This window comes from Dromaius novaehollandiae, chromosome 2 (assembly GCF_036370855.1).
Source record: "Dromaius novaehollandiae isolate bDroNov1 chromosome 2, bDroNov1.hap1, whole genome shotgun sequence".
Taxonomy (NCBI): Eukaryota; Metazoa; Chordata; class Aves; order Casuariiformes; family Dromaiidae; genus Dromaius; species Dromaius novaehollandiae.
Window position 1 is genome coordinate 49,170,281 of NC_088099.1, and position 26,909 is coordinate 49,197,189.

Below are 26,909 nucleotides of genomic sequence, written 5' to 3' on the forward strand. Positions count from 1 at the left end.
TGTTCTTCAGTTTTCCAAGGGATGCACTATACACTAGAAAATATCTGTGATGTAGCTTCTTTAATAGTATCATGCCACATAATTAGCATTAGCAAGATTCCCCTCCAAGGATGTTTTCATTTTAACCATGAGATGCAACAGTCCAGCAATTCTACAGAACTGATTAATTTCCCTATGTGAATGTTTTATAAAGAAAAAAACATGGTAAATTTTTGAGCTTCACATAATAGAAAACAGCAAAATTCTATCTATGAACTTTAAAGAGGTCACTCTGAAAAACAACATTAAGGGCACACTCACAGCATACTGGTTCTTAATATAGGGTCTTAATTATGTAATCAGAAGATGGCAGTTGCCTTATAAAATAGGGATTCATTTCAAACAAACATTATTACAGCACACCAACACAAGTATCCCAGCTTGAGGCAAAGAGCAACAGCGAGTTTTACAGCACTTGGGGGTGGGTAGGATCTCAACAGGGATAAACACCACCAACAAGACAGGCTTAGTCTGCAACAGCCTCTAGGAATAAAGCATGCCTCCCCCTCCAGGCTTAGCTAACAAAAGAAAGACAACTTTTTCACATTTCAGTTTATTAAAAATGGACACCGTAAACAAGACCTGTACAAAAACTATCCAAAACTGCCCAGAATTTGGTAACAGTTGCGGTGAGAAGTTATCGTCTTGGACCTCCTCTTCCTCTTCCGCGACCTCTGCCTCTCCCACGGCCTCGGCCACGGCCTCTTCCAGCAACTGCGCAAATGAAACAAAAAGGATGAATCAAGTGAGACCTAGAAACATTTGAATTTTCACTAAAACATTCTGTATCAAGCAAAAACAACATTATGTCTCATCACACACAAGCAGTAAGTCAGATATCAAGTCTGGTAACTCTCAGTATATTCCAGACAGTATTTTCATATTTCGTATTAGATTTTTCAGCATACAGCTTCCGTGGACTACAGTTTATGTTTGGCTTCGCTCAAGATAACAAGGGGACATAATGGCACAGTTGGCCATTTCCAAACACTATCATAGTTTGACAGAGTCCTGATTCCTCTTTTCTTTCAATAAAAATTTAGTTTTTCAGAAAACAAACAGAATATGCAAGACATTCCTGCACTGAGCATTTGGTTTACTATTCCTCACAACATGGCAGATTTATTACCACTGCTCATATTGTGTGGGGTTTGTTTTTTTGGTCTTTTGGTTTTTTTTTTGTTTTTGTTTTTTAAGCACACTGGGAAAGGGAGGTGCCAATTTTAATATACTGTAAGATTTTCAAGTGCACTCTTTCTCATTTACCCATGTGAAATGGCTGCATTTCTAAAGGATCCCAGCACCGAACAGTTCCTCCTATTTTCAACAATGCCTCTAACAATTTTGCATGCGATTATCAGGCCAACATCCTGGCTCTGTGCTCCTTCCTTTTAAATATTACTATTTCACAGTACAGTAAGAGAAAGAGCAAGGGACTGCTGGAGGTCATACGTTCCATATGATGATAAAGCATCATTTTACCCCAATTTCCTAAGGAAATAAGTCCTGTTCCATCAGGTTGCCAGGTCCCTTTAAAAACTTTTGAAATTACTGGTTAATTTCAAACAAGCCTGTCAGTGTAGGGCTTGCAAAGGTATTGAGACACTTAAAATTTTGTGGAAGTGGGTGGCTAGGTAAGAGAGACACACTAGCGTCTGCATTTAAGAAACGGTCCTCAACAGTTACTCTGCTCCACCTGACAGCACATAGGTTAGAAACACGGTAAAGACATGAAGGAGCAGAGAGACAAGACAAAAGCCTGCAAGGATCAAGACTTCATTTGTTTTGCCAGTAACAGACCAACCCTTTATAAAATACGCTGAAGTATCAAAGCCTGACTAAATTATCACAGCATCCACGTGCACCAGTGGACAATCGTGTTCACTGAGAAGCACCAGCACACTCCAGACCAATGTGCACATGCCACACACCTCTCAGTCAGCATTCCTGCCTCACACCAATATTTTCATTTGCCAAAGACAGATCTTACGTTAAAACTTTTGGTGCCCAAATCATTTACAGATTAAGGTGGAGTGCAGTGCAATAGAGCTGTAGTCTGAGAGTGCTTCAGCACAGTCAAGGTGCAAGAAGTGAGGTTCAGAAAAAAGCAATCCAACCACATTCCAATTTCACCATGTGGTCAGCTTATTTTTAATGGATGTGAGAGGAGCAAAACCCTTCCAGGAGCTTCATACTCACTCTCGATAAAGACTGCAGCCACAACAATCTGCACTTTGGAAAGTACAGACCTGAGGGTGCCTCATACCGTTTCAGTAAGGTAAACACACTACCTCTGATCAAATTATAATGTACACATGGGTCAAAGACCGCAGATCCAAAACCAAATACTCAAACATCAATTACAGGAGAAATGAGAAGACATTATTTTAGAGCATAATTAGCTTTCACTTAAAAGCATTTTTTAAACACACCAAGATCAAGCATTGTGCAAAATTTATACTGCCTAAACACAAACCTACAGATTTTCCAGGGTTTATTGAATGTTCAGTTTTAATAGCGTGGACTAAAACTGAAGTATTCTCTACACTGTTACGTTTGTAAGGAAAGGTTTTTGCTTAACAGCCTTTTGAGAAAAACTAAATACAGTTCCCAGGAAGACCACGTACAGTGGAATGCTGGAAAACTACTCATTGGAATACAGCATAGACTCGCTGCAATTCTAAATTCCCTCAAATTCAGTTCTCCTGCAGTTTATTTTTACCCAATACCAAGCAATATTTCAGCAAAGTATCCAGTACTGTTCAAGAGGCCATCCTGTACTTTCTTGTTAGGCTATATGAAGTTCCCCATACAAAGCGGAGAAACACAGCAGACATTTTGAGAAGAGGAAATGCAAGTCTTTTTGGTGTCACCTCTGAAAATGTGATAGGTTAAGATTTCTTCAAGCTTAGAAATATTTGCATTTTTTACACAGATGTATGATAAGCTATACACATCATTTCACACAAAAGGAAGTTTTATAGATCCTAAGAAGGCAGGCAAGGCAGACTTGCAGTATCAGGACCAAACCATCAAACAAAGATGAAAGAACTAGCTGCCAAATGCAGAAATTAAGATATTCTAATCAGACGTTTTACAGGATGATTGCAGAGTCAAAGTACTAAAATGCATACAGTGACCCAAAGCCAGCCAAAACCATTGTTGTGTAGCACAGAACAAAGAAAGGAGACTGGGAAATCACAAACTAACCTGCTTCTCTTTTCTTGGATTTGACTTTTGGTTCAACATCCACTAGCAAGGTATCCAGAGGCAAACTGTCTGGCAGAATGAAGTAGCGAATGTTATTCCCTCGAATACTCAGGGTCTCCAGCTGTACAGGCTCTCTGTTCTTCAGTGTCATTTTCACTGCTTTAAGATGCGTATTCATACTGACATCCACTCCTGAAACAATAAAAGTCTTATTTCAGGGACGAAGGCATACAAGATGGCACAACAGGCCACTTTTTAAGTATCTATCTGCTTCTAGATGTATGCTGTTCATTCACACTCGCTTCTGGGTCTATGGCATCCACTAATTAAGACTCCAAGTGAACGTAAACACTATCTTTTGTCTCTTAACTTATGCTGGCTCATTTATCAGCAACTGTCCTCAACAACTCACCATATATTTTTTGATGGAAGATCCACTTACTACTATATGTACGATACCATTAGAGATCTTTATCTAGATCTAAGACAGGCATAGCGATTTTGTAAATGATTAAATGGTTCCTTTGAGCAATAAACTAGCACTTATTACAGAAGTCTAATACTAGCTTTTTACTTTAAAAAAGGCAAAAAAAACCTCTGAGGAGGAAGAAACTGATCATTTTGTCTTTCTGTAAGCTTTGGAAGAAGTCCAGCTGTCAAAGCAGCATTCATTTTTTGATAAAACACATTTTATAGTAGTTTACTGTCTTCTTTAAAAGTACATAAAATACATTATGGTAAGGGACAATCATTGCTATTACTAACTCAGCGCTGAACAGCCGACCTACAACAGCTCTGTGCTCTCCCGTGGAATGGGTACTGTGTCCACGACGCACAGTAACATGCACACTCCAAAACGATCTCAGCTGGGTGCACGTACTGAGTAACAGCCATAAGAAGTGTCATCATTCAATCCCTGTATTAATTTTGTTTTTGTACATCGCAAGCCTTGCATGGGATTTCATCTCTAACTACAAAGATCAAAATGAGAGTAGTTTTTTCAGAACAAAAGATTTAGACAAAAGATAGAAATTATAATTTACAAACATCCACTAATTCAGTGACAGGGCACCCACATGAGCAAAATTTTTAGTGTATTCAAAGTGCATACAAACAACTCTGTGAGGTAAAAGCAATTATTGTCTCATTTCACAAATATGGAAAGACAAACTGAAAGGCAAGTGTTTCACCACGGCAATAGTATAAATGAATAGTAGACCAGAACCAGAATCACTGTGCTGTGCCTTTAAATGGTGTTTCATACTTTTATGAATTCAGCCTAATCACCAAAGGAGCTTAGCAGAGCTCCAAAGTTCACAGCAAAGGCACTTGTGACCTCCAAGTACTCTATCTCCCCCACCCCAATTCTAGATTTTACTTAAAGAAAACAGTTCTCTGACATCTGTAATGCACCTGACCCATCCCCTTATTTGCGTAAGGTATGTGTAACATAAACCCCGCCCCTTCAGTGTGCAGGCTCTGGCCAGCTGACACACTGGGAGGAAGATGAGATTTTGCAGATGTCACAGCAAATACTAACGTGGCTCACGCACCAGTGTAAAGCGAGAAGTGACATTTTAGAAATACGGGTTCCATTCCAAGTTTTTACGGACTCTTAGCAGGACACAAGGCTTTGCTCAATAACTCAGCCTGCAAGAGCACCTAAGTCAGCAGGAGACATTGTCTCCATCCAGGTGCTAACCAAAGCTGATGGACCTGGCTGCAGAATAATGCCATGCTCAATAGTTTTTAACCCTGCCGAACCTAAACAGATTGCTACTGGCCAAAAAGGAACTTCAGCAATCGCCAGGAATACAGTTCTGCCAAGTTTGAACTTTGCTACAAACCATGTCAGAGTAGAAGAGCTTCTACAAGCAGTCTGGGGTAGGGGGAGGAAAGGAGACCAAGTTCATCAACTTATCCACAAGAGTTTGCTTTATTAACAACGGCTCCACATTACTCCACATATATACCTGTTGTCCCTGAAGTAATTCTAACATGAATATTCTCAGAGCTGCATCAGTCTCTGATGTTATGAAAGCAAACAAAACAGTCCACATGTTTTTAAATATATGAAAAACTGATATTGACAATGAACCGCAAAGGCTTACCCCATAGTTTTCAGTTCAGTGATATGAAGGTGCATGCTCACTGTATAGATTAGTGCATTTTACAGATTATGCCCCTCCCTAGACATTAAAATACAAATTTAGATGATTACATATTAAAGCTTTGACAACAGCTGGGCACCAGATTCTTGACACCAAGATTCCTTTTGCCCAGTATCCTTCATCAAGCTATGTGTTTTCAAACCAGTTTCATAAAGTTAATGCAAGTTCATGTAAAGATGCATTCCTACATAAAGTCACCTTAAACAGAGCAAAGACACACTCAGCAGAAATAATTCTCTTTTAGTTTAAAAATCACCTATAGCCTACTTGAACTGATTTAAGACTATGTGAACATTTAACATTTGCCATTTACCTGTCTATCATAGACAGAAAAAAAATCCTCTGTGGGTGGCTCTGCTATAAAGCTCTTACATGGCTATAGCTTGCAATGATTTTACAAATCAAAATCAGATGTACTGAAACATCTTACAAAGATTTAACTGTATACCACTGCCAGCTTGATACGGTGGCAAAACTAGCTTACCAACAGTATCATGCTGCTGAAATTCTCAGAACGGGTCACGCTTACTTCAGCTTTGCTAACAAAAGAGTCTGCAAAAGTTTACTTCATTTTTCCCTAAGCTTATTTGTAAACAAAGCCCAAGAGACCATCAGACTCAGAGGCTGCCAGCAAGTGCTACAATCAATCCACTGTCTCCCAGCAGCATCTTACAAACAGAAAGTGTATTACAAAATGTATCAATGGTGTAAGTTTGACCATGGGTAAACTGACCCGGCTACTAGGCCAAAGATAATGATTGTCTGCAGAAAGCTGTCTGGCCAAAGCTCTTCACCGTGTTTCTAGTAGGTCCTGCAAATGTCCAGGCTCTTCTGCCAAAAACACACCTGATACTGGTAAAAGGACACAAGCTAGAAGGACCATCATCTGCTTCTACCAGACAAGGTCCCCACAACAAAGAGCACAAAACAAAAGAGCTCAAACCAAACCACAGTTGCCAGTTACCAGCGGAAAAGGAGGCTTTACCGCCGTGCCATACCTGTGATAGTTCCATGCACCTGCGTCCCGTTCTTCAGCTCAATGGTCACAGTCTCATGACTCAGTTTCATTAGAAACCTAGAAATTAAAAAAGTTTTGTTTTTTTTTAACTCCCACATAAAAGCCTGAGTGTGCATCATGAAAGAATACTATTAGAGAATATAATACTATATATGTAGTATATAAGTGTAGAGAAGAGAAAATAACCAGGCTCCGCGCCCTGCGCCAGGCGCCGCGCTCACGGCGCCGCGCGCGGAAACGCCGGGGCGCCTCTCAGCGCCGCAGGGAAGCGGCTCCGGCCGGACCCGCCGGTTCCCCCCAGCCCTTTCCAGGCAGGCCCCGCTCCTCCTCCCCGGCATTTAGGTCTCGGCGGAGCCGCCGCCCGGCCGGGCCCCAACGGCCGCCGCGGGGGGAGGAGGGGGGGGCGGCGAGGCGCCCGTTAGCGCGGGGGCGGCGCGAGCGCGGCTCCCTCCCCGCCGCCGCCGCCGCCAGGCCCGGCCGCCTCCATCCGCCTCCATCCGCTCACCTGACGAGCTTCATGGCGGCAGGAGGCAGGCGGTGCGGGCCGGCGGCCTTCCCTGGGGAGTGGCGGCGGCCCCGGGGGGCAGAGGGGAGCCCCGGGCGGGAGGGCCCGGCGGGCGCTGCAGAAGCCTCCTGCGAGCAGGCCGCGCCGCCACTGGCGCCAGGAAGCGGCAGCCGCCGAGCGGAATGAATGGGCGGAAGCGGCGCCGCGCAGGCGCCGGAAGGGGCGGCCCCGCCCCCCAGGGACGCGCGGGGAATCGGCGCATGCGCAGTGCGGGGGAGGGCGCCGGGCGGGCTTAAAAGCGTATTTTTTATTATTATTATTTTTTTCTACTTTTTTTAACATTAAACTATGCCAGGATAAATTGGACCAGGTAGAAGTGTCTCCAAAATAACCACTAACAGGACTCAAGTCACAGCTCATAGTTACTTTTTCCTTTATGTAGTACCACTGCCACCATTAAAAAAAAAAAAAGTCCCAAGATAAAAATCTTTGATACAAACAGTTTTTGTCCCATAAAATGACCGTTTCTAAAATAGGATATGACCCAGGCCCTAAGGATCAATGGGGGAGTTGGGGAGGGAGGGCTTTTCACTATCCCAGAGATTATGATGGGTGGTGAAATTTGGCCACAGCAGAGCAGGAAAGAGTGTCCCCCCCCCCCCCCCATCTTTTTCTTGATTTCCTTTTTTCGTTAAAAGTTTAATGAGAGGGAAAGAAAAAGAAAAAAAATGCAGAAGAAAGCATTAGGGAAAAAAAGAGCCTTCAAGGGGAAGTAGATTCAGGAACAAATGCTACTGAACTTCATTTTGTTCTGGTACAACCAATCCCATTTGTAATACAGGGAGTTCTGCAGCTGCATTTGCTGTATATTATTTCAATATCCTTCCAAGATGTTTCCTAGTAAAGCTACTCTAAATTTTCAAGTTTACTCTCCCCAAAAAGATGACAAAGTTCAAAGAACTTTTCCCTTTCTAAACTAATGGCTTTAGGACCAATGTCATACCAGTATAAAATTTTACTAGTAATCATCATGTATGAATGTGAACACTCAGTCCTCTAAATTTTAAATAGGATCAAGCTCCACTAAATATTAGACTAGGCTATTATTTCCTTAGTAATTCGGAAACAGCCTGTTCAGAACCTCTGCATTTAGACAAGAGCATTTCTCAAGGATTTGATAGTTTCTGATAAGCCTATGGGGTTTGTATAACATACTGCAACACAAGAATGAAAAATATATAAAAAAATCCCCAAGGCCTATCTGCAGTAAGGGAGGGGGAAAAGATGGTGACTTGAATTTTCATCTTGAGTGCCTATTACTGTGACTGGAAAGGGAAAGAGGAGAAGGGAAAAAAACAAAACAAAACAAAAAAAAACAACACACAACCACCACCCACACATCCAAAATTAGTCTTGTAAGGGAAGAGAGAAGGAAAGCCCTGAAAAGTGAGGTGAGGCTTGCAATTAATCTTAAGAAAAATCTACCCACAACAGTTCTCAGAAATTTAAGATACAGAAGATGATGCTAATGAAAACACTTGCTGTTCGGTGCAAGATCATCAATATTTAAGCACTAAAACAACAGGATTTTTACATGCTATGAACTGCAACAAAATGGAAGCATCTTTCTGGTGAGAAATGGTTCTTAAGGAACAATTTGGAAGAAGTCCACTCCAAAGCACTGAACACAATTGACAGTATATAGAAAAGTTGGACATTTTATTGTCATTTATGAGTACACCATTTGTGATTTTAGAAATACAGACTCTTTGCAAAGCACTGAAATACAGATGCCTTCCAACTTCGAAAATCTACATTATTCTATGTCTTACAACATGTTTATACTAGCAATTCAAGTTTGGTCTTTGCTGCAACAAGTTCTTCACCGAAGACGCAAATATCTAGTTATAGACTGCAAGACAATTAAACCAAGTTTCAAATGCCACCTGCCAGTGAGCCATAAAAACCCAGTACTTTTAGATATTTAGTCTATGATGTTCTTATACATTATATCCATTATGGAGTTCATGTCTGAAAATTTTAAGTTAGAGGATTTTCCAGTTAACCATTTCAACTGGTATTTCCATTACAGCATCTAAAAGCAAACAGATACTTTGCAATTACTAGTGCTTATGAACAGATTACATTTAAACAAAACCCAGAGAGGCCTCCAGAAACATTCAAGGTTAAAATGAACAGTTAACAATTGCAAAAATCTGTACATATTTTCAGTCATAACACAATGAAACACTGCAGTATCAGTGTTTTGTGTTCTAGCTTCCATAGTGACAACTGTGCTAGCCCTAGTATTCTACATGTTTCTCCCTTTTCCCCATTTAAACTTTATAATCACAATCTGAATATACAGCTGTACTTACAGGAAATATTAAACAATGCACAGCGCCTTAAGCAAGTTTCATGTCTGGTTTTGAACAAACCATACAAAATAAGTGACAAAATAGTTTAAAATTGGTCCTTGATTAGGATTACTTATTTTTATACAGCTTGGAAGCACTAAGTTTAAAGACACACATTTATTGTTAACCAGCACAAATTATTTTGTAGCTTAGTTTTTTGTTTTTGTTTTTTTTTTTTTTTTAAAGAGTGTTACAACATCATGCATGAAAAGCAAGCTGTTGCTTCCAAGTGCAAACATGGAGTTTAGCCTAACACTTTCTCCTCAGGTTGTTATTCCTTCTTCCATAAATTATTCCAACATAACCAAAAAAATATAGAAGCAGCTCACCAGCAAAACAATATGAAGTTCATCTTTTATCTTCTGACCGTTCTTAAAATAGTGGTGTACTTTGGACCTTTAGCATAAGTAGGGTTCAATAAACACAGCAAAGGAGTTTACATTCTTGGATTTCATTTACATCTTTAGAGAGAAGATTCTATATCTTAACTCACTAACTAATGAATCATCATCTGAAGACTGCAGTATTGAAACAGTGCAAGACATTTGCAACTTCAGAAGCATCCAAATACACTGTCCTTTCACCCAAACAATGATTAGTAGAATATTGCATCAGTCCTAGATAAGACAGGACGCAAAGCTCATTTTAGAAGAGAAGCATTAGGATTCAACACTCCTTTATATTTAGTGAAAAATACATAAATATGCACAAAGGACTCCTTAATGTGGATTTTAATTACAACAAATGTAATCCAGCTGTAAATCTGAGAACAAGTTATTGGTATGAAGCCATATTTGCTCAAAGAACATGATTAGACACCTCTTATTAATACTTCAACATCTGGGTATGTTGACACATGAACAGAATCAGAGCTCTCTCCTGTCAAGCCAGAGATCAGAGATTTAGCTGAATCTACCCAAATGGACTGTGAACTTATCCAGTCCATTTATATCTCGTAACATATCAGATACCACAAAGCTGGCTTTTATCTTTGAATTATCTTGGTAAAGGTGGAGCCTCCTCTGCTAATGCAATATTCCAGAGACCATTGTAACTAAGACTGTAGAATCAGATCTCAGCTGAAAGCTACCGCCAAAAACAACGATTTACTTTCTCCCCGTGCTGCCAAGGATGAACATTAAAAAGACCACTGTTCAGTGTGGAAAGCAGGTCAGTAGAGACTCCAGGTGTGGCTTGAGGAATCCTCTGTACCAAGCCGCTTTCCACACACACAAATTCAGTCCATCTTCTCTTTCTGGACCAGTTTGGGTGCATCTACAAAATCCTTGCCGTTGTAAAGGATGATAGCAAAAGTTCCAAAGCTTGCACTTCCCCAGAACAGCACATAGGCCAGTGTCTCAGTCCATGTATCACCTGTGAAGATTTGATAAACGCTTTAGTTCATTATCTCTCATTAATGATGAGAGTATTTTAGTACAACAACAAAATAGTCCAAGCCTTCCCACAGAGATCTGCCATCAAATGAAGTTGAAAGCATTTCTACGGGTACTAGGGGCTTTTGTTACAACATTTTATAACTCCTTTCATAGAAGTTCACAAGCCACAGCTATTTGTTCTTAAGCTAGCATTCTGCTGTTTGCCACACAAGAACTCCACTCTTCAAACACACAGCTATGGAGGTCATGAGTCAAGTACTCCGCTGGCACTCATGTTATAAAATTCAAGGCAGAGGCAAAAGGCAAGAACTTCATGATTTGCAATATGGATTTAGATTAAGGGGGACATCTGTCAGACCAAGCCTATACCTACACCTGACTCATCTGGATTACCTTTCTGCCCAGAGTTAGGTAGGCATTTGTAAAGGTATTCATCTGGCCTATAGTAAAACCAGACATCCAACTTAGGTCCAACTTTACAAGTCGTTTAGGTGTGATTTAATTGCCCAGACATTATTTTCTATAGTACCTCAGGTTTTTCCACATTAATGATGGAGTACTGACCCTCAGTCTCCAGAGCCATACTCTGACACATTTTAGTATGACTGAGAAACAAGCAAATATGTACTAAATTGTTTGTTTAGTAAATGGCTGTTAGAAACTAACAAAAAGCCACCCAAGCTAGCTAATTTTGTGAAGTTACATTAAGTAGTGACTTACCAGCCATTAGCAAACAAATAATGCACATAGAGAAAGCAACCACCATAATAATAGGCAACTGAGGAAAGAAAAAAAAAAAAGAATTACATGATATACTAGAACATACATTACTTAACATCCTTTACAATTGGTGATACTGCAAAACTATTTACTTGTCTTGCAATAATGTTGCTTCAATTATTGATGAAGTAACAAGTGTAAAATTTTGGATGGCTCCAAAATTTGTAAAGGTGTGTTCAATAATAAGTTCAGAATTAAAAATTTATCTTCTACTATATTAGAAGAGGGGCAAACTTTTTTTATGTGAATACATGAACCACCAATTAAACCTCTAATATCCCCACCCCATTTCACTGCATGATATACATGGGGGAGGATGGCAAAAAAAAAATTAAGATTTCTTTATGTTACAGTCTATGCTTCTGTATGAAGTATGAGATGAGATCTTCACAAACTTCTTCTACTAGTCACCATCAATGACTGTTTCCTTCTGCAGAATTTCTCCCTTTCCACTTGATGAAGCAGATTTTAAAAAAGCAAGCAGTTTTTCAATACCTCAAGGACACTCCATTTTCTGTCAAGGGAACAGTCTGGGTTTAGTCCTATAGGCGGGTATCATAGAAACATAACCGGATTATAGGGACACTCCATTACTAAGCAGACAATTTCTACTTAGTCTTACTGAAGCATGTGACTAAAAGGTTACATCTGTTTCTCCAAGCATGAATCAAATCTCCATACTTACAGCTAAGAACTTCCAGTCTTTCTTGACATGTAGAGGACTAGCAGGTTCTACTTCATCCACTGAATAATTACCAAGAAAAAGATCAATAGCATCCTGGAAAAAGAGAGAGCAGGAATTACAATGCACAGCAGGGTTTATTAAATATATTTCCCTACAGTTAAAAGCCCAACTTACTTGTCTAAATCCATCAGAAAAGTTATTTTTGTAGTAACGTATTAATGAGTTCCAGCCATCCATAATTAAGCCCCACTGAGTTCTTTTCCCAGTTCTGTAAAAAGATGTTTTCAAAAATATTTATAATACAATTATAAATTCAAGAAAAGAATTTCAGATTTGCAATTCTTTCATTGTTCAAAAGTTTAATGCATACTTGCATGAAAATACAATTAGCTAGCGTTGCCTTGGCATTATTACCATACAGACTAATCACAACAGCTATCTGAAGTTAAAGTTACATTTGTGTTGTGGGAGGGAGAGAAGTGCATCTTGAATAGGCCCCACTTTCCTGATTTGATTTCCAGATTGTCTTTTTTTTGTTTTTTTTTAAGTTACAGTGAATAATAATGCTCTTCTGTAGATTTTAGTCTCACATTTTATCAGCTGAACCATTGCAAAACTAATTAACAGTCTGAGCCCTAAATAGATCTGTTCAGATATGAAGAATTAAAGAAATCCCCAAACATGTACAAAAACCCAGAAAGCTTTTACAGGAAAAGTCTGACTTGCCTTGTGTAATCTGTCTTTAAGGCACCAGTTCCAGCATATTGTTTGGCACAAGCATTAGCATTATCAGCCCATGCTGTGAACAGGAAAGCATTAAGAAAAGATTAAGGAAGTTTTGTACGCTATAAGAAAAAAAAAAAGATGACTGTTTAAACTCTATAAGCAGCCTACCATTTTTGTAGATTTTCTCAAAGTCTGCTTGCTCTTCAATTCTCTGTCCAACATGCAGAACACCTAGTCTCTAAAACAGAAAGCATATTGCAGCTCACTAGAAATTCATTAGAAAAATTAATATTTGCTTTCAAGAAGAGTTACATTCATTGAACTAGAATCTGGCCAATGGGTTTCAAATAAGATTATGTACTACAGCAACTCAAGTATGCAAGCTCTTATTGAGATGTTAAATTACATTTCAATTCCAAATGGAAAGCCTCCCTCCTCTTACAAGTTGCTAATCAAACAGCAGAGTCACATACTGACCTGAAGCTGGGCTTGAAGAGATCTGCGTGCTAACAAGCTCTGAATCACGTTAGTCCGATCAAGGCAGTCCATGCAATTACTACGGAATATTCCTTCCTGCTGAGTCACAATTTTACCATCGGAATCAACTAGAAAATAACTAGCACATACAATCCATTTAAGTATTTATAGGTAACAGTACACAAAGTGCGCATTTTCACAAGTATATGCTCTAGCAGCCAGAAGATGCAGTTCTCTTGTGTGTATGATGAGTTATTTGCCATGTCTTTGAACTGTGATGCCTCCCTGAATTCTTTCTCTATCACTCTTTTCCTCAAAGGCACTGAAAAGCAGCATCAGGATGTGAATGTTTATTTATCTCAAAGCTATACTCACTATTGTTATTTAGATAGCCAGTCAGCCAAATTGAACTATGCGTCACTAGGAAGAAAGGCAGCCTCTCCTGCAACATCAGTGTCTTGTATTTATGTTTTTCAGCTCCACAGTTAAAGATCAGAGTGTAACAGCAGAAGTAACCAGATATATACCTAGTCACCAGCTTCAGTCCAGTCACCTCTATGTATAGCCATATAAGTTGTTAGTCATGTTGCCTCCAGAAAGGTATTCAAATCTTGTAGGACAATCTTATTGTGGTTTTTTAATCATTTTTCTCTGTTATATGAACATCTGTGGGAAACAGATATTCCCCCCCACCCTTGCAACTGCATATGCTCATCATCACTTCAATCTTTTTAATCAGCTAAACCAGGCATTTCTCCAGTGATACTAAAAAGCAGCTCAAATTCTAAATACTGAATTGCATGCAAATATTCTGATACCTGAGCTAGTAAAACAAATAGGGAGATCAAGTTATTAGTTGATTATGCAAATGGGACAAAACTGTACTAGTCCTTCTACCATAGCATTAAGAGTGCCTAAAGATTTACAGATCATACTCTCTAGAGTAAATCACTCCATTATGCAGTTACAAACTCTGAATTTGGTCTAGCACATTATCCACTGCCATTGTATAGCATTTTAAGATTAAAAAAAGTCATGCTATGAAGTTGTGCCATATTAGATCAAGAGCCTTACAACAGTAGATGCACTTCGATTAAACTTGTGTTAACAAGACCTGGTCTCATTCTTGGAAAATGAGTTTTGTTAAAGCATGTTTTATATGGTTAAATGATTAAAGGAGACAACACCAATGGAAATTTGATTTTCCCTCCTCTCCCAAGTTTTGCCTAGAACTGATACTAGGATAACGTAGAGCTGACAAGTGGAAATTTCTGGTTAATAGCCTAGCTTATATGATCAATCTCCTGTAATTCCTCTAAATAAATTAAGTTTAAAAATAAGAAAACCAGCAAGCCAGCTATCCTTTCTGCCAGATCTTTTATACTTGGATTCAATCTTCAGCAAGTAAAGCTGTTTAACTGCCTCAGGGCTGCAGAGCTCTTTTCAGACTTCCCTGTTCTTATTTAAATAATGGCCACCCTAAACAAAACAAGGCAAGGCAAGGTATAGCCAACTTAATCTTGAAAAGGAACCTTCTTGTATCTTGTTTTGACAAACCTCTAGTTTTCATTTCAAGAAAACTTGGCTCTGTTTAAAGTTTACAATGGCAGTAAACAAGTGAAAGGGTATTCATTCCAAGAATAAAGGATCCTTGCCATATAGGAAACCTAAGTACTTATATCTCCTCCTTTGAAGTGATCACAAGTCAGTTCATCCTTCTGCTTTGGGGTGTTTTGGGGCTACTTTTGGTGGCGGAGAAGACTGCATTCATTATTCACAAGTAGCAAAGACCAAGAAGTGCTTAAAACAACTCACTCACAGGACTGAGCAAAAACTTAAGTTGATATGGACACTTAGTCTTTTATATGACTAAAAATAAACATGAGAATTTGGTTCTTTGTGGATTACTTAACTCCACAAGGACTAACACAATTACTGCTAGTGCTAAGGTTTGGCAACACAAACAAATGAGCGTTAGAGACCTGAAAGTGTTTGGCACCACACTGCAGAAGTTTACTGCCACCAGCATATGGTATTACTCTTGGATGAAAAACCCTCACCTAAAGAGACATGCAGTTTTTATAACTTCAGTTGTATGCACGCTTATTTCTTCTTCTAAACTTTTACCAAAAGAGACAAAGTCAGTTCTTGAGCCGCAACATGGGGTTGCTATGATTCTTTATTACGACATGAAAATGGCTCTACATTGCAAGGTAGAGACCTGGTTGTGGCTGATACTATATGCAACTACTAAGGCATATGAATATTTACTTTGTGAAAGATTAAGGGTCTGTTTTAGTGTGCTTTAACTCAAGACAACAGAAGCTGTAAGAAAGTGGTCTCATTTTAATAGTACAGAACTACTTGAGATCTAGGGAGCATCAGCCATCTTACCTAAATTCGTCTTGCTGCTCTGCCAATTGATCCATCAAAATATGAAGTCGATCCCACCTCATTCGACTGCACTCTTTATGGAAGTCAAATGCTATATATCTATTCAGAGAGAGAAGCATCTTTTATAATTATAAACATATTGCAGCAAAGGTCTCAAAAAAACCAACCAACCAAAAAAACCAAAGCAAGCCCCCAGTGAAGAGCAAGCAGTGACAGAGAATTTTTTCTTCTTCTTTAGAGAGGGCTTCCAGCAGATATCAGTGGGTTTTCTCAGTGCTCTGTAGTTTTCCTGAGATTGTATACTTAGTGTGCATGGTGACAGCTTTTACATTTCTTTACAAGATGCCACTAGTCTGGGGAAGCAGCCATTCAGTTCCAAGTTATTCGTTCTAAGTTCTGACTAGTATTTTTTTCCCCACCAGAAAAGCACAGAGGGGAGAAAAACAAAAGCTACACACATCCAATTTCATCTCTGCTTTTTCACCAGGATTCTTCCACCCTGCCCTCCTCCAGGTAATTCCATCTTGGACTTGTCAGTCCTCTTTTAAAGAGACTCAGGTGTTAAAACGCAACATTCTTCTCTGGCATGCAGCATAACCCCATTTGATGGCTCTCTAGAAGCCTGAGACAAGTTCTGTCTGGACAGCTAAACTACTGTGCTGTAAGAAAATCCAATGGCTACTGACAGGGAACAAGATTTTAACAGCCAAATCATTTCTGGTAAAAACTGCTTTAGATGAATGGTGTCTGATTCAACTTTTGTATATACACATGCTCTGCAATTCACAGCAAGTGAGGTTCCTGCCCTGAAGTATTTATAAACCAAAAATTATTATTTGCCAAGCTTTCAAGACTATTTGTCTGAGGAAAGGTGGCATATATGCACTGAAGACCCAAATAATTTTGATGGCATTTACCTGCCAGGCTAAATAACTTAACATCTCCCCTTCCCCCCCCCCCAAAAAGACTTTGGCAGCATTAACAAAAGTGTCAGTCCCATTTCACCATATACAGAGCAGCAAACAACAGTTATAAAACGCACTCCCTAACAGAATTTTAACGTTTCCACTAGATGACTTTATAGCAGTATCAGAGATGCATATAATCCCACAACCTCTATGCATTTTTAAGATCTCAATACCAGCTTAGAGGTGAGGGTGGTGAGAGAACTCTCCTCAGAAGTGGTTGTATATTTAAAAAAACAACCAACCACACGCACCGCATGCCTTTATGCTTAAGGGTAGGATTTTGTCCTTGGACATATACGAGACCAACAATACTACCATACAGCAAACTCAAGGAAAGGACAAAGAGATAAGGATCTGTGGGAGTTTAACCCTCCCCACAGAAATCGGGCAAAGCAAGCACAGGCTGGTTGTAAACTGTATACTACACCTAAGATTCCCATGAAGAGATGGAATTTCTCTCAAGTGCATTCCCCACTCTCTCTTGGCCCAGTTACTCTGAGGTCCACACACTTAAATTACATGCTTCCCTCCTCTATCTCCAATAGATTTTGCCCACACTTAGCACTCCCTTACTAAGTCAGCAATTAAACCAACCCCTTGTACCAGAAAGTAGTTCTATGGGGCCTGACTTCTCTTTCCAAAATATGAAGACAGCCACAGTTTTCACAGCATGCTATTATTCCAGAACTACATGGCATCATCATGACGATTGACATCCCTTCTTTATTCTGCCTGGCTCTTTTCTTTGCCCCATATTCTCTTCACAGGCTTACTTTTGCTTAGAATGGAAACTCTGAGGTAAGGGCATTGGTCATATGCAGGTTACCTCATAAAAAATAAAATTCTGAAACAAATCAGGTATTTGTTCAAGGCCCCAAAGCACTGTGATCAGTTTTTGTGGGTCTCGGAGGCATCACCCAACTTTTAACATAGGAGTGTATCATTTCACTTCACACACACCTGACCATTCCATTTGCCATGCTGTTCACCATTTTTGCAAACGTCTGCTCAAGAGGCTTCTCTGAACCCTTCTGGTTCACCTACAAGGTAAAAAATGGATAGTATTACTTGCAAGCCTGCTTGAAAGAACAACAGCTTTCTCAAGAAAAACCATATGAAAGCATACCAAGTTAACAACCATTTGCTTTCCATAACTAATTATTTGCGAGTCAAAATGTCTTTGGAAACCATCCATCTAGAAAAATGAAAAGAAAAAAGTTATGACACATTTATGCTACTATTAAGACCTGCGATTTATGAAAAACCTCTGTAATCATCCTTTTGATGAAATAGCACAGGCACTTTCATAGCCAAGAAAGTGTTTATTGTTCTTTACTGTGCTAATACATTTCTACTTTTATCCCTAAGTCCATTCAGCTCTCCTTAAACAATCTACATATGCTGAATATTGTGCAGCTACAAGAACCGCTACAAACAAGAACCAGAGAGAAACTACTCATTCACACCTGGATTTTTTCAGAATCTGAACTCAAGTCTCAAGGAATAAAAAGGCTTCTTGTTACTACTGTTTAACAATAAAACGCAATTTAGTACTGCTAACTTATTCTTCTGACTACAGATTATCACCCCTTCACATCCACATGAGCCCATAAGTATATTAAATCCCCAAAATGCAATGAACAGTCACATACGTGATTTACAGACTTGCTGATCTGTGGCTTTGGTTTATACTTGAGGTTTGGTCTTTGAGACCAGAAGAAAGGAATCGATCCACGGGTCTGCAAGAAAATGGAAATAGTTTAAGACAATAAGCCTTAAAGAAAAAAAAAAAAGGAAAAAGAAAAAGGCTCATTTAGTTGGTATGCTCCCTTTTTGAATATACTCCAACCTGGCCAATTGCAGCTCAGCAGCATCACAAGATAAGAGACAGCCAACCAAACACTTAAGCCAGTCAGCAGTTCATTATACTGATCTTACCTGAACGAATGACGCTTTGCTCCCCTTGTAATGCACAATTTGTTCTGTTTCAACAAAATTAGCTGCATGTCCTTCTGAATCAATACCTAAGTAGGAAAAAAGAAAAAAGAAAAAACCCTCTCACAGGCTGGCCGCAGAACATTAGTATGTCAGCAAAAGGCTTCCCATCCCTCCTTTCCAAATACTCAAAGAAAGCAAGAAAATACCACAGAGCTGTCAGAAGATGCTAAATTAAACAGGATTTTGGCAAAAGTTTATCATGATCTGCACCAAATTTAGCTTGCTGAAGAAGCACAGTTGTGCACAGCAAAGCCTATAAATTCAAGAACACTTTGATAATTATAGTCTTAGAAATTAAGCAGTTTCAATGCAAAAATAAAAACAAGTGTTTTGACATTGAAGTATCCACATTTCAGCAACAATGGTACTGCAGAAACAGACAGATACTGTCAAAAGCATGCATGTTGGGGCTGACGCATGGACACATCAACACACCAAGTTGAATTATTTCCTTATTCAGGTCTCAAGCTGCAACAATTAGAGAAGACGATTTCATGGTCTCCCCTCCCTCCAGCCCCAATAAAGCTCACAGCTGAATTTACTGCTGGTCCAAAAGGGCTGTTAGACATTTGCAAACAACTCCAATCAAAAATGTAAGCAATACAAATGCCAGCCAACAAAGCCTCTTCATTTCTCTCTAGGAGGAATAAAGAGGAGTCAGTTTAAAAAAAAATACCAGACCATGCTTCAGTTCATCATATAGGTTCCTAGTATTTTCTTTGAAGCAAGGACCTCTTGACACAAAGTACTATTGCAAGTACTTGCTGTTGAAATCATTATACCAGCAACTCCTCTTAAAGATAAGCCGCATATAGAGATGGAATTTGCTTTTTTTTTTTTTTAATTAAATAAATTTGCTATCTTACCTCTTACATAGTAGCGTACACCAGCTCTGAAACAGCTTCTTCTGGAAACAAGCAGCCAGTCAAAACACTTTCCATTAATAGAACAAGAGTGCATAGTGATAACTGATGAATAATATGCTAAGGAAAAAAACAAACTTTTCTTAGTTTTAATATATTTTTTATATATGTATAAAAATAAAAAGAGGTAAAAATGATCAAAGAACCAAATGACCACATTCAAGGAAAACTGTAAATATTTACCACATCAATACAGTTAAGAGAAAGTAGCTTGATATTAGGATCAGTATGTGCAACACAAAAGACAAGGTACAGGGACTGTCATGAGCACAAAAATAAAACTGCTACAATTTTGACAAAACAGGACTCTACAGAATATTAATCTGGTTACAGGGTCCTATGCATATCTTTTAAAGGACGGATTTCTGAAGTTCTGTTCAATGCTACATCCATCTCATTCATAATTTTAATCAAACTACTTCAGCAGTTTCTTGCCCCCACTGCTTTTTATAAAAAGATCACTTTTTTCTCTAGGCTTTCAGAAGGGTGAATATCTTGCACTGTTGAAACTTTGCTCTTACATACAACATACATCACATTTATAGATTCCAGGACTAGTAGTAGCGCTGACTGGGTTTCAAATCCTTACCCTAAAGGCAAGGACATGCATGAAGCTGGTTTTGGACCTCTGAGTGCTTTCCTCGCTTCCTCAAGACCTATTATTTGCTTATCTCAAAACACAAACATCTCATATATGCTCCTAAAAGGACACTCTAATTTCTGTAAATCAAGTTCAGCCTCTGTGTATGCAGCCTCCTTAGAAGTCTCCAGTGGTATTTTTTTTATCCAAGTATGCTTTTCTGCCCAGGTTAGACACTCAAAATGGTGGATGCACCATAATCTAGGACTAAGTTTAATCAATGAACAAACAGAAGTCATTAACAACCATTTTCATTTTTCAAATCTTATTCTGTCCTGCTTAAAATTGCCTTAAACAAACAAAAAAAAGGCATTTCAAGAAAAACTTCAGGTAGATTCATAGATTTTCGTCCTTTGTCATTAACAGCCTAAATCCCAACTTTTAAATAAGCACAAGACTGAAATGAGTAATTTTGAAAGTTGCAGTACTGGCATACTTCACTCTGTTCTATTCTCTGAGAAGTCAAGATACTTCTTGTCCTATGGTTGGTAAAAGCAAACAAAAATGTATTTTCTTTAAAGTGGCACTTTTTACAGTAAAACCTAGATTCTGCATTTTCTGTCAAGGATTCAAAAGAATAAAGCTGCTAAGCTACACATGCAAGCATCTAAGCTATGTTAAAGAAGCCACTGACTGCATACACGGAACATCCTGATTTACTTCTGCATTTGCACCACTGTTCGTAAATAATTCCAAAAACTAAGAATTTGCCAAGGGGAAAAAAAAAAAAACATGTTAGCCCTACATAATCCAAAGTGTTCTCAGAATTCATAAATTAGGATCTTCTGCTTAAAGGATTAAAAAGAATCTTAAAGGATTCTTTTGCTTTCCTGGAAAATTACTGTTAAGACCCACACCCTTTAACCTAAAACACTTGTACAGCCAATAATTTCCTGTAAGAAAGGTTACTGCTAAACTTAGCTGCTTAGCAGCATTCTCTCGAACCTACAGTCTCATAGCAGTTTCCTGCAGAATATTTAAGAATAAGATAGATTTTGTAGCTAGACAACACTCTTTAGTTTCCTCCTGTGCCAAGGAAGAAAGGCGAGGAGACAAGATCTTCATTTTAGAATCAACCACTAGAATCTCAAGCTCACTAGAATACGGAAGAATAATGGAAGAAGGAAAGCTACCAAAAGAGGCCAAGCAATTTTGAATATTAGTTTCTTTCCCCTCCTAAGCATTTGACTCTTCAAGACTGCAAGGCAATATTTGGAAGACCCATTTTATGTGTCTGTAATCTCTCCCCTAACTTAAATGGCAGCTTGCTATTGACTATTTTCCACACCAAAAAAGACTTACTTTTTTTGAAACAAGGAAAGTGTTAAACCTAGTTTAGTCTTCAGTTGGTGAAAGTCTAGGTCATCCAAAAAAGTCCATTATTTCTCATCACTGCAAGACCAAGACCCCAGTCCAGATAGTTGAACAAAATATATTTAGGTTTAAAGAGGAGGAAAAAAGAAAAAGTTTGATTTCACTGAAATAACTGCCAGTGGCACTACTGCAATGCTGCTTAGGGCTCTTCTAGCTCTAGCAGCTTCGTCACTAGAAATCCAGTCTCTTAGAATTCTTGTGAATGGGTTATCCAAGGCACTTGGTTAGTATTTGGATTACAGCAAGGCATACATTACTCATACTAATTATTTATGTAGTGAAATTAGGACAGAGAAAGGTGTTAATTGCAGTCTGCCAACTGCTAATTGCAATCCACCCAGGCTCTTCCCTGCAAGACTTGCAGAGGCAGGTTAAGGACTGGGTTGTTTTGACAGTTCCCTTTTCCCCGCTTTCCTTGCCTCTCCACCTACTCCCACTGCACTTTCCATTATATGAAATTACAGGAAGGACTGGAGGTCTGCCAGTGATAATAGCCCTACCAGAACAACCAGTCCAGTCTGTACATCATTCCCTGACCATACCCGAGCGGCCTTTGCAACGGAGCAGCTAAGAAGAGTGCTGCGTGAATTACTCTGTCCGGTCTTAGCCACCCCTTTTCATACTCCAAATTCAGGAGCACCTGGGACTGACTTTTGCTTGATCACTGCACGAGGAGCAATGCTTCCAGGGAGCATTGGACCTACAGACAAGCATACACCCCTTCTCAGAAATAAACTCATGAATGCTTTGCTAAAAAGGCTGTTACACAAACTGAATCCTTGGTGTAGCAAAAGCAACTTGCTAGGAGAAGTATCCAAGAAGCCTTCAGCAGAACTCTTCATCTTTCTGTTGCATCAACAGGAACATCCACAAGCACTCCTTCAAGTCTTAACTATTCTCCCTTATTTTAAATCTAAGGACCTTGATAATAATTGTTTGCTTTATTTACTTGGTGGTTAGTTAGTACAGACCATTATATCCATTTAGAAATTAGAAAATGCTAACTGCGGGTATCCTTAGAGCAAGAGGAAAAAATAAGGTTGATGTAAGTGTTCACTATACTCATCTTTGTCTTTACCCCCTTGAAAGACAATCATGCAAATCATGTCTGTAAGATAAAACAAATTAAGGTTTAAGAGTAGAAAAACATTCAAATGAGTTAACATGAAATGTTCATAGCTCACTTGCTTGTTTTTCCAATATGTGAACAAACTACAGCTTAACTCTGACATTATTCTCTATGCTATAGTTGCCAATAGTTTACTCCAATCAGCAAGCTTTTTGCTTTAGGCTACCAAATTCAGCACTGAGCTTTAGAACATGAAAGGATACATCCATGCATCACTGGTGTAGCAAACCTATGGATCTGAAACAAAGACAGAACAGTACAATTAAAACATTAAACACTAGTGGCCAAAAAAAATACATAAACTAATTATGTTTTGTCTGGGAGTCTTTGGACAGTTTTATATATTTGATATCCTTCTTCATTTAAGATGCAGTAATTCTCTCTTTGAGAAAAAAGTTCACAACAAAACCAGAGTAGTATATGTAACTGGGGTGGGGGTGGGGGGGGACAGTGAAATTCTGATATCATTAAGTGACCTTGGCAAAAAACAGGCTGCTTTGTCCTCAACAAGGCATTTATTCTTCTACAAACATACTAGTTATAAACCAGTACACATTGGAAACCTTTTGGTACGGATTTGCTGCATCATCTCAACAGTACGACGTAAGCAGAGATAGAATTCTTCCTACTGAAGACTTGTGTTGCTAACTACTATGCGAATAATCCTTTAAATGCTTGTTCTACAGTTTCTACCATCCTGCCACACCTGAACAATTTGGTCTTTCAATAAAGCTTAAAATTAAAGTTTTCCAATACCAGAAGTCAGAAATTCCAAATCTGGTTAACTACAACTGTTACTATAGCAAGGTACCTTTAGTCAATATTAGGTCAGGCTTCCCCTCATATATCGGTTATCTCCCTTTTCAGCTTCTATATTTTGCCTCCTACTACTGTTTTTACTAACCAAGCACACTTGACTATCTTTGCTCTTCCCACCCAATCTCCCCAGCATAGTTTGTGTAGCACCATCCAAACCATCTACTCAGGCAACCCCAAGGCTTCCTTCCTCCCTCCGGAGTATGCACAACAGCCCTTTGTTAATTCATATCATCACATTTCAAAAAAAACCACTGTACAATCCAGCATTTTGGAACAGTGCTATCTAATGTAAAAGCATGTCTGCTCAGGTTACTGAGACAGAAAGAGAAGCTGCATCATTCACTTGGATAAATGGGCAGTACTGATAAAGAGAAAAGGTTGCTGTAGTGAAGACAACTTAAAAAGTTTAACATGCCTCTAAAGTCTCTGGTAGGAACTAGCTTAGATCAGCCTGGCCATTGACATACTATACTTATGGCTCATGGTTGTGTATTTTGAATTCACTCCATCCAGCAAATGCAAGCAAATATTGTACTAGCATATATTTCAAATAAACCAAAAGAATCTAAAATGTCAGTCTTGCTCTTAATAGTCAGCTCCACAACCCATTCACTAGACAAGTGAATTTTTAACTGCACTCATGGAGAAAGATGATTTGAAACTATTAAGAAGTGACAAACTGAACTCTGCAAATACTAGAGATAAACAAGTAGTCAGACTCAAAAAAAAAAAAAAAAAAAAAAACTTGAGAAGCATACGGCATGCAGTATAACTTCCCCTTGAGTTAATATTTCTCAGCATGGTATTAACATAGCACCTTCAAATGCGGACACTTGCAAAGAGTCAGCTTTACTATGCACTACTGAGGACACTGGTGTATAGTTGGAAGTTAGAAAGCAAAAGGCTGTCACACTGAACTGTTTTAACTTACACACACAGAACTTTTGCTAATCTAGAAGACAAATAACCAAGTTATTTCAGGCAGCCAGAATCTGGTATAAGATAAAGAATTATAGGAGAGTGTTGTATGCTTTTAGTACCAAGTGTATCCATTGTGTATTAATATGACCATTGCAGAGATTACCTCTGGTTGAGCAGCAAATTCTCTAAGAAGATGCCCATTCCACACAAACCGTGGGTCTGCCTGCAAGGGGGGGAGGGAAAAAAAAGCTCTTAGATGCTTTAAGCTCTGCTTAATTCAACATAAAGAAAGATTTATAGTACTCATGCACTAACACAAGTCCAGGTGAACAGGTGTACTTTGAGATGGAGCACCCTTTCATCAGTATCGTTCATATAGACTCAACTAGAAAGCTAAAATATATATTATATATATATGTGTATATATATATTTTTTTTTAAAGAAGAAAGGATAATTCCCTCTAATCTTTGAGGGGGCTGCTTTACCTCAGACATGCTAAGCCATTGACAATTCAGCTTCAATATCAGCAGAACATTCAAGTGTCTGCCCTAAGTAAACAAGGCTTGACGAGATTATCAAACATTTCAAGAACAATAGCAATGTAACATTCCTAATGTGGGCAGAAGGTAAAAATGCAAGGGGTTTTGTAAATAATCAACAACTAAGAACTGAAAGTTAAACAATATTCATAGTTGGGGGGAGGGGGGGGGAGGAAAGACCTTTAACAGCAACATAAACCATCATCTTCAACTTTGCGTATTTCCTATTCCCAATTCACCTTAAAAAGGTTTTGAGCAAGGGTCTGAGCACATTCCAAAGAGCTACCTGGTTAGTCACCAAGTGGCAATCCCTGCAGAGAGCAATGAAAGCTTATGGAGAGGTGGCATAAATCTCACAACATGAGACAGGAGGACAATGCATTCACCCTGAGGAGGAGGTTAATTCAAGCTCAGTGTTGGAGCAGTCTTAAGTCTAAGAGGAAACACTAAGTACAACCACCTGCTAGAAGTCAACCACATACTAAATCTTTTAGTAAGACATCCCCCCCAAAAAAACCTGAATAGAGCTGCTTGTCATGCAGATGAGCCTACACTAACAGAAATATGAACCTTTCTGCCTCACGTCCTGAGGAGCGCTTATTACCTTGGGTAATGGACTGTCCTAAAACAGCTTTTAGACCAAGTAGTCTGGGTCCATTTACATTCTTCTTTATAGGCAAATCATACTGCAAGTAAGATTTGAACTAGTGAAAGAGCCTCATGTGACACTTTAGTATGCTTATATTAGCACTGTTTCCTTCTACCACTCCCATTAAGAACTATAGACCAAATTTCTCTTGCATCTGTGGAGATACCTGAAATTACCATCAACCTTTTGTTATACTATTATACTGCTACCACAGGAACATGAGGTTACATTAAAAGGGTTCTAACAAACATCTCGATTTACTTAAAAATGATCCTCCTATTTATTACGCTTTGCCTTTCAAACAGTGCTCTGAAGTGCCACAATTTCAAGGCAAACCAATCCATCCTTCTGTGTCAGCAACTGCTCTCCCCAGCAATAGTACTGGCAAGAAATGTGTTTGATAATGCAAAACAGTCCCCCAACATAAACTTGGGGGGGGGGGGGGGGAGGCAGGGAGGGACTTAAAAGAAAAATTGCACTGCCTCCCCAGTTTAGACAGTCTCACTAAGACACAAAGTCTCACAACCTCACTGTCATCTCTTTTGCAAAGGAACAGAGAGTGCTGTTCACTTCCAGGGCTTCGATATTTCAGTGTCTAGGTAGTTCAAACCTTGTTCATGTTGTGGCATTCAGTAATTTACCAGGACAAGGATTCTGGAGCTCCAAAGCATAGGAGAGGTTTTTTTAAAGCTGAATTTGAGTTTGGCTGTGTGGTTCTGTTGTTTAAGATGATAGTACAATAAATTCATATGTCAAACATAAGGAACAAGCACAGTTTAGATTGAGGGCCAAAACAACATAAACCCACAGTTCTGTTCCACATTATTTTGAAAGAGAATACAAACAAACTCGAGATTTATTCCACCTCAAGAAAAAGCATGCCATTCTAAATTTGGGGGGAGGGGAAAAAGGGCAGGAAGTTCTCCAATTCTTGTTGCAATTAGAAACGTTGAATATTCAAGTCAGAGGCAAGGTTGTTTTTTTTTTTTTTCCCTTCCTCTTCAACTTCAATTAAAACAGACCTTTCAGAAAGGCATTCTGATCTGCCTGATCTAAGATTTGCAGCCATTTCTAAACAGATCTCTAAAACTTGTCATTGCTAATAAGCTATGAGACTGAGGAAGGGTGG

The 26,909-nt window shown here is 39.0% G+C and overlaps 2 protein-coding genes across 2 annotated transcripts in view; both read right to left on the bottom strand.

Moving 5' to 3' along the window:
• Positions 1-576: 576 nt before the first annotated feature.
• SNRPD1 (small nuclear ribonucleoprotein D1 polypeptide) lies at positions 577-7,177 on the bottom strand. The gene is made up of 4 exons (XM_064506426.1): positions 6,944-7,177; positions 6,419-6,495; positions 3,250-3,441; positions 577-753 (listed from the first exon to the last, which is right to left on the bottom strand). Exons 1-4 carry the CDS (start codon positions 6,955-6,957, stop codon positions 677-679), a joined length of 360 nt encoding a protein of 119 aa, XP_064362496.1. The 5' UTR covers positions 6,958-7,177; the 3' UTR covers positions 577-676.
• A 1,466-nt stretch (positions 7,178-8,643) lies between these two features.
• SACM1L (SAC1 like phosphatidylinositide phosphatase) overlaps positions 8,644-26,909 on the bottom strand; it is a 32,873-nt gene continuing 14,607 nt past the window's right edge. The window contains exons 6-20 of the mRNA XM_026094060.2: positions 24,755-24,814; positions 23,055-23,088; positions 19,652-19,753; positions 18,726-18,811; positions 18,440-18,526; positions 17,914-17,982; positions 17,748-17,827; positions 15,820-15,918; positions 13,426-13,564; positions 13,117-13,186; positions 12,949-13,021; positions 12,397-12,490; positions 12,223-12,315; positions 11,478-11,535; positions 8,644-10,734 (exon numbers count right to left, since the gene is read on the bottom strand). Of these exons, the coding sequence (XP_025949845.2) occupies positions 10,598-10,734; positions 11,478-11,535; positions 12,223-12,315; positions 12,397-12,490; positions 12,949-13,021; positions 13,117-13,186; positions 13,426-13,564; positions 15,820-15,918; positions 17,748-17,827; positions 17,914-17,982; positions 18,440-18,526; positions 18,726-18,811; positions 19,652-19,753; positions 23,055-23,088; positions 24,755-24,814 (1,281 nt within the window). The 3' untranslated portion in view covers positions 8,644-10,597. The remainder of the gene's footprint in view (positions 10,735-11,477; positions 11,536-12,222; positions 12,316-12,396; positions 12,491-12,948; positions 13,022-13,116; positions 13,187-13,425; positions 13,565-15,819; positions 15,919-17,747; positions 17,828-17,913; positions 17,983-18,439; positions 18,527-18,725; positions 18,812-19,651; positions 19,754-23,054; positions 23,089-24,754; positions 24,815-26,909) is intronic.

Excerpts from the sequence above, each read along its gene's own strand:
- SNRPD1 (XM_064506426.1), bottom strand. Across the intron at positions 3,442-6,418 it reads GGTGCATGGAACTATCACAG|GAGTGGATGTCAGTATGAAT; the intron begins GTATGGCACGGC and ends TTATTGTTTCAG. Across the intron at positions 754-3,249 it reads ATCCAAGAAAAGAGAAGCAG|TTGCTGGAAGAGGCCGTGGC; the intron begins GTTAGTTTGTGA and ends TCATTTGCGCAG.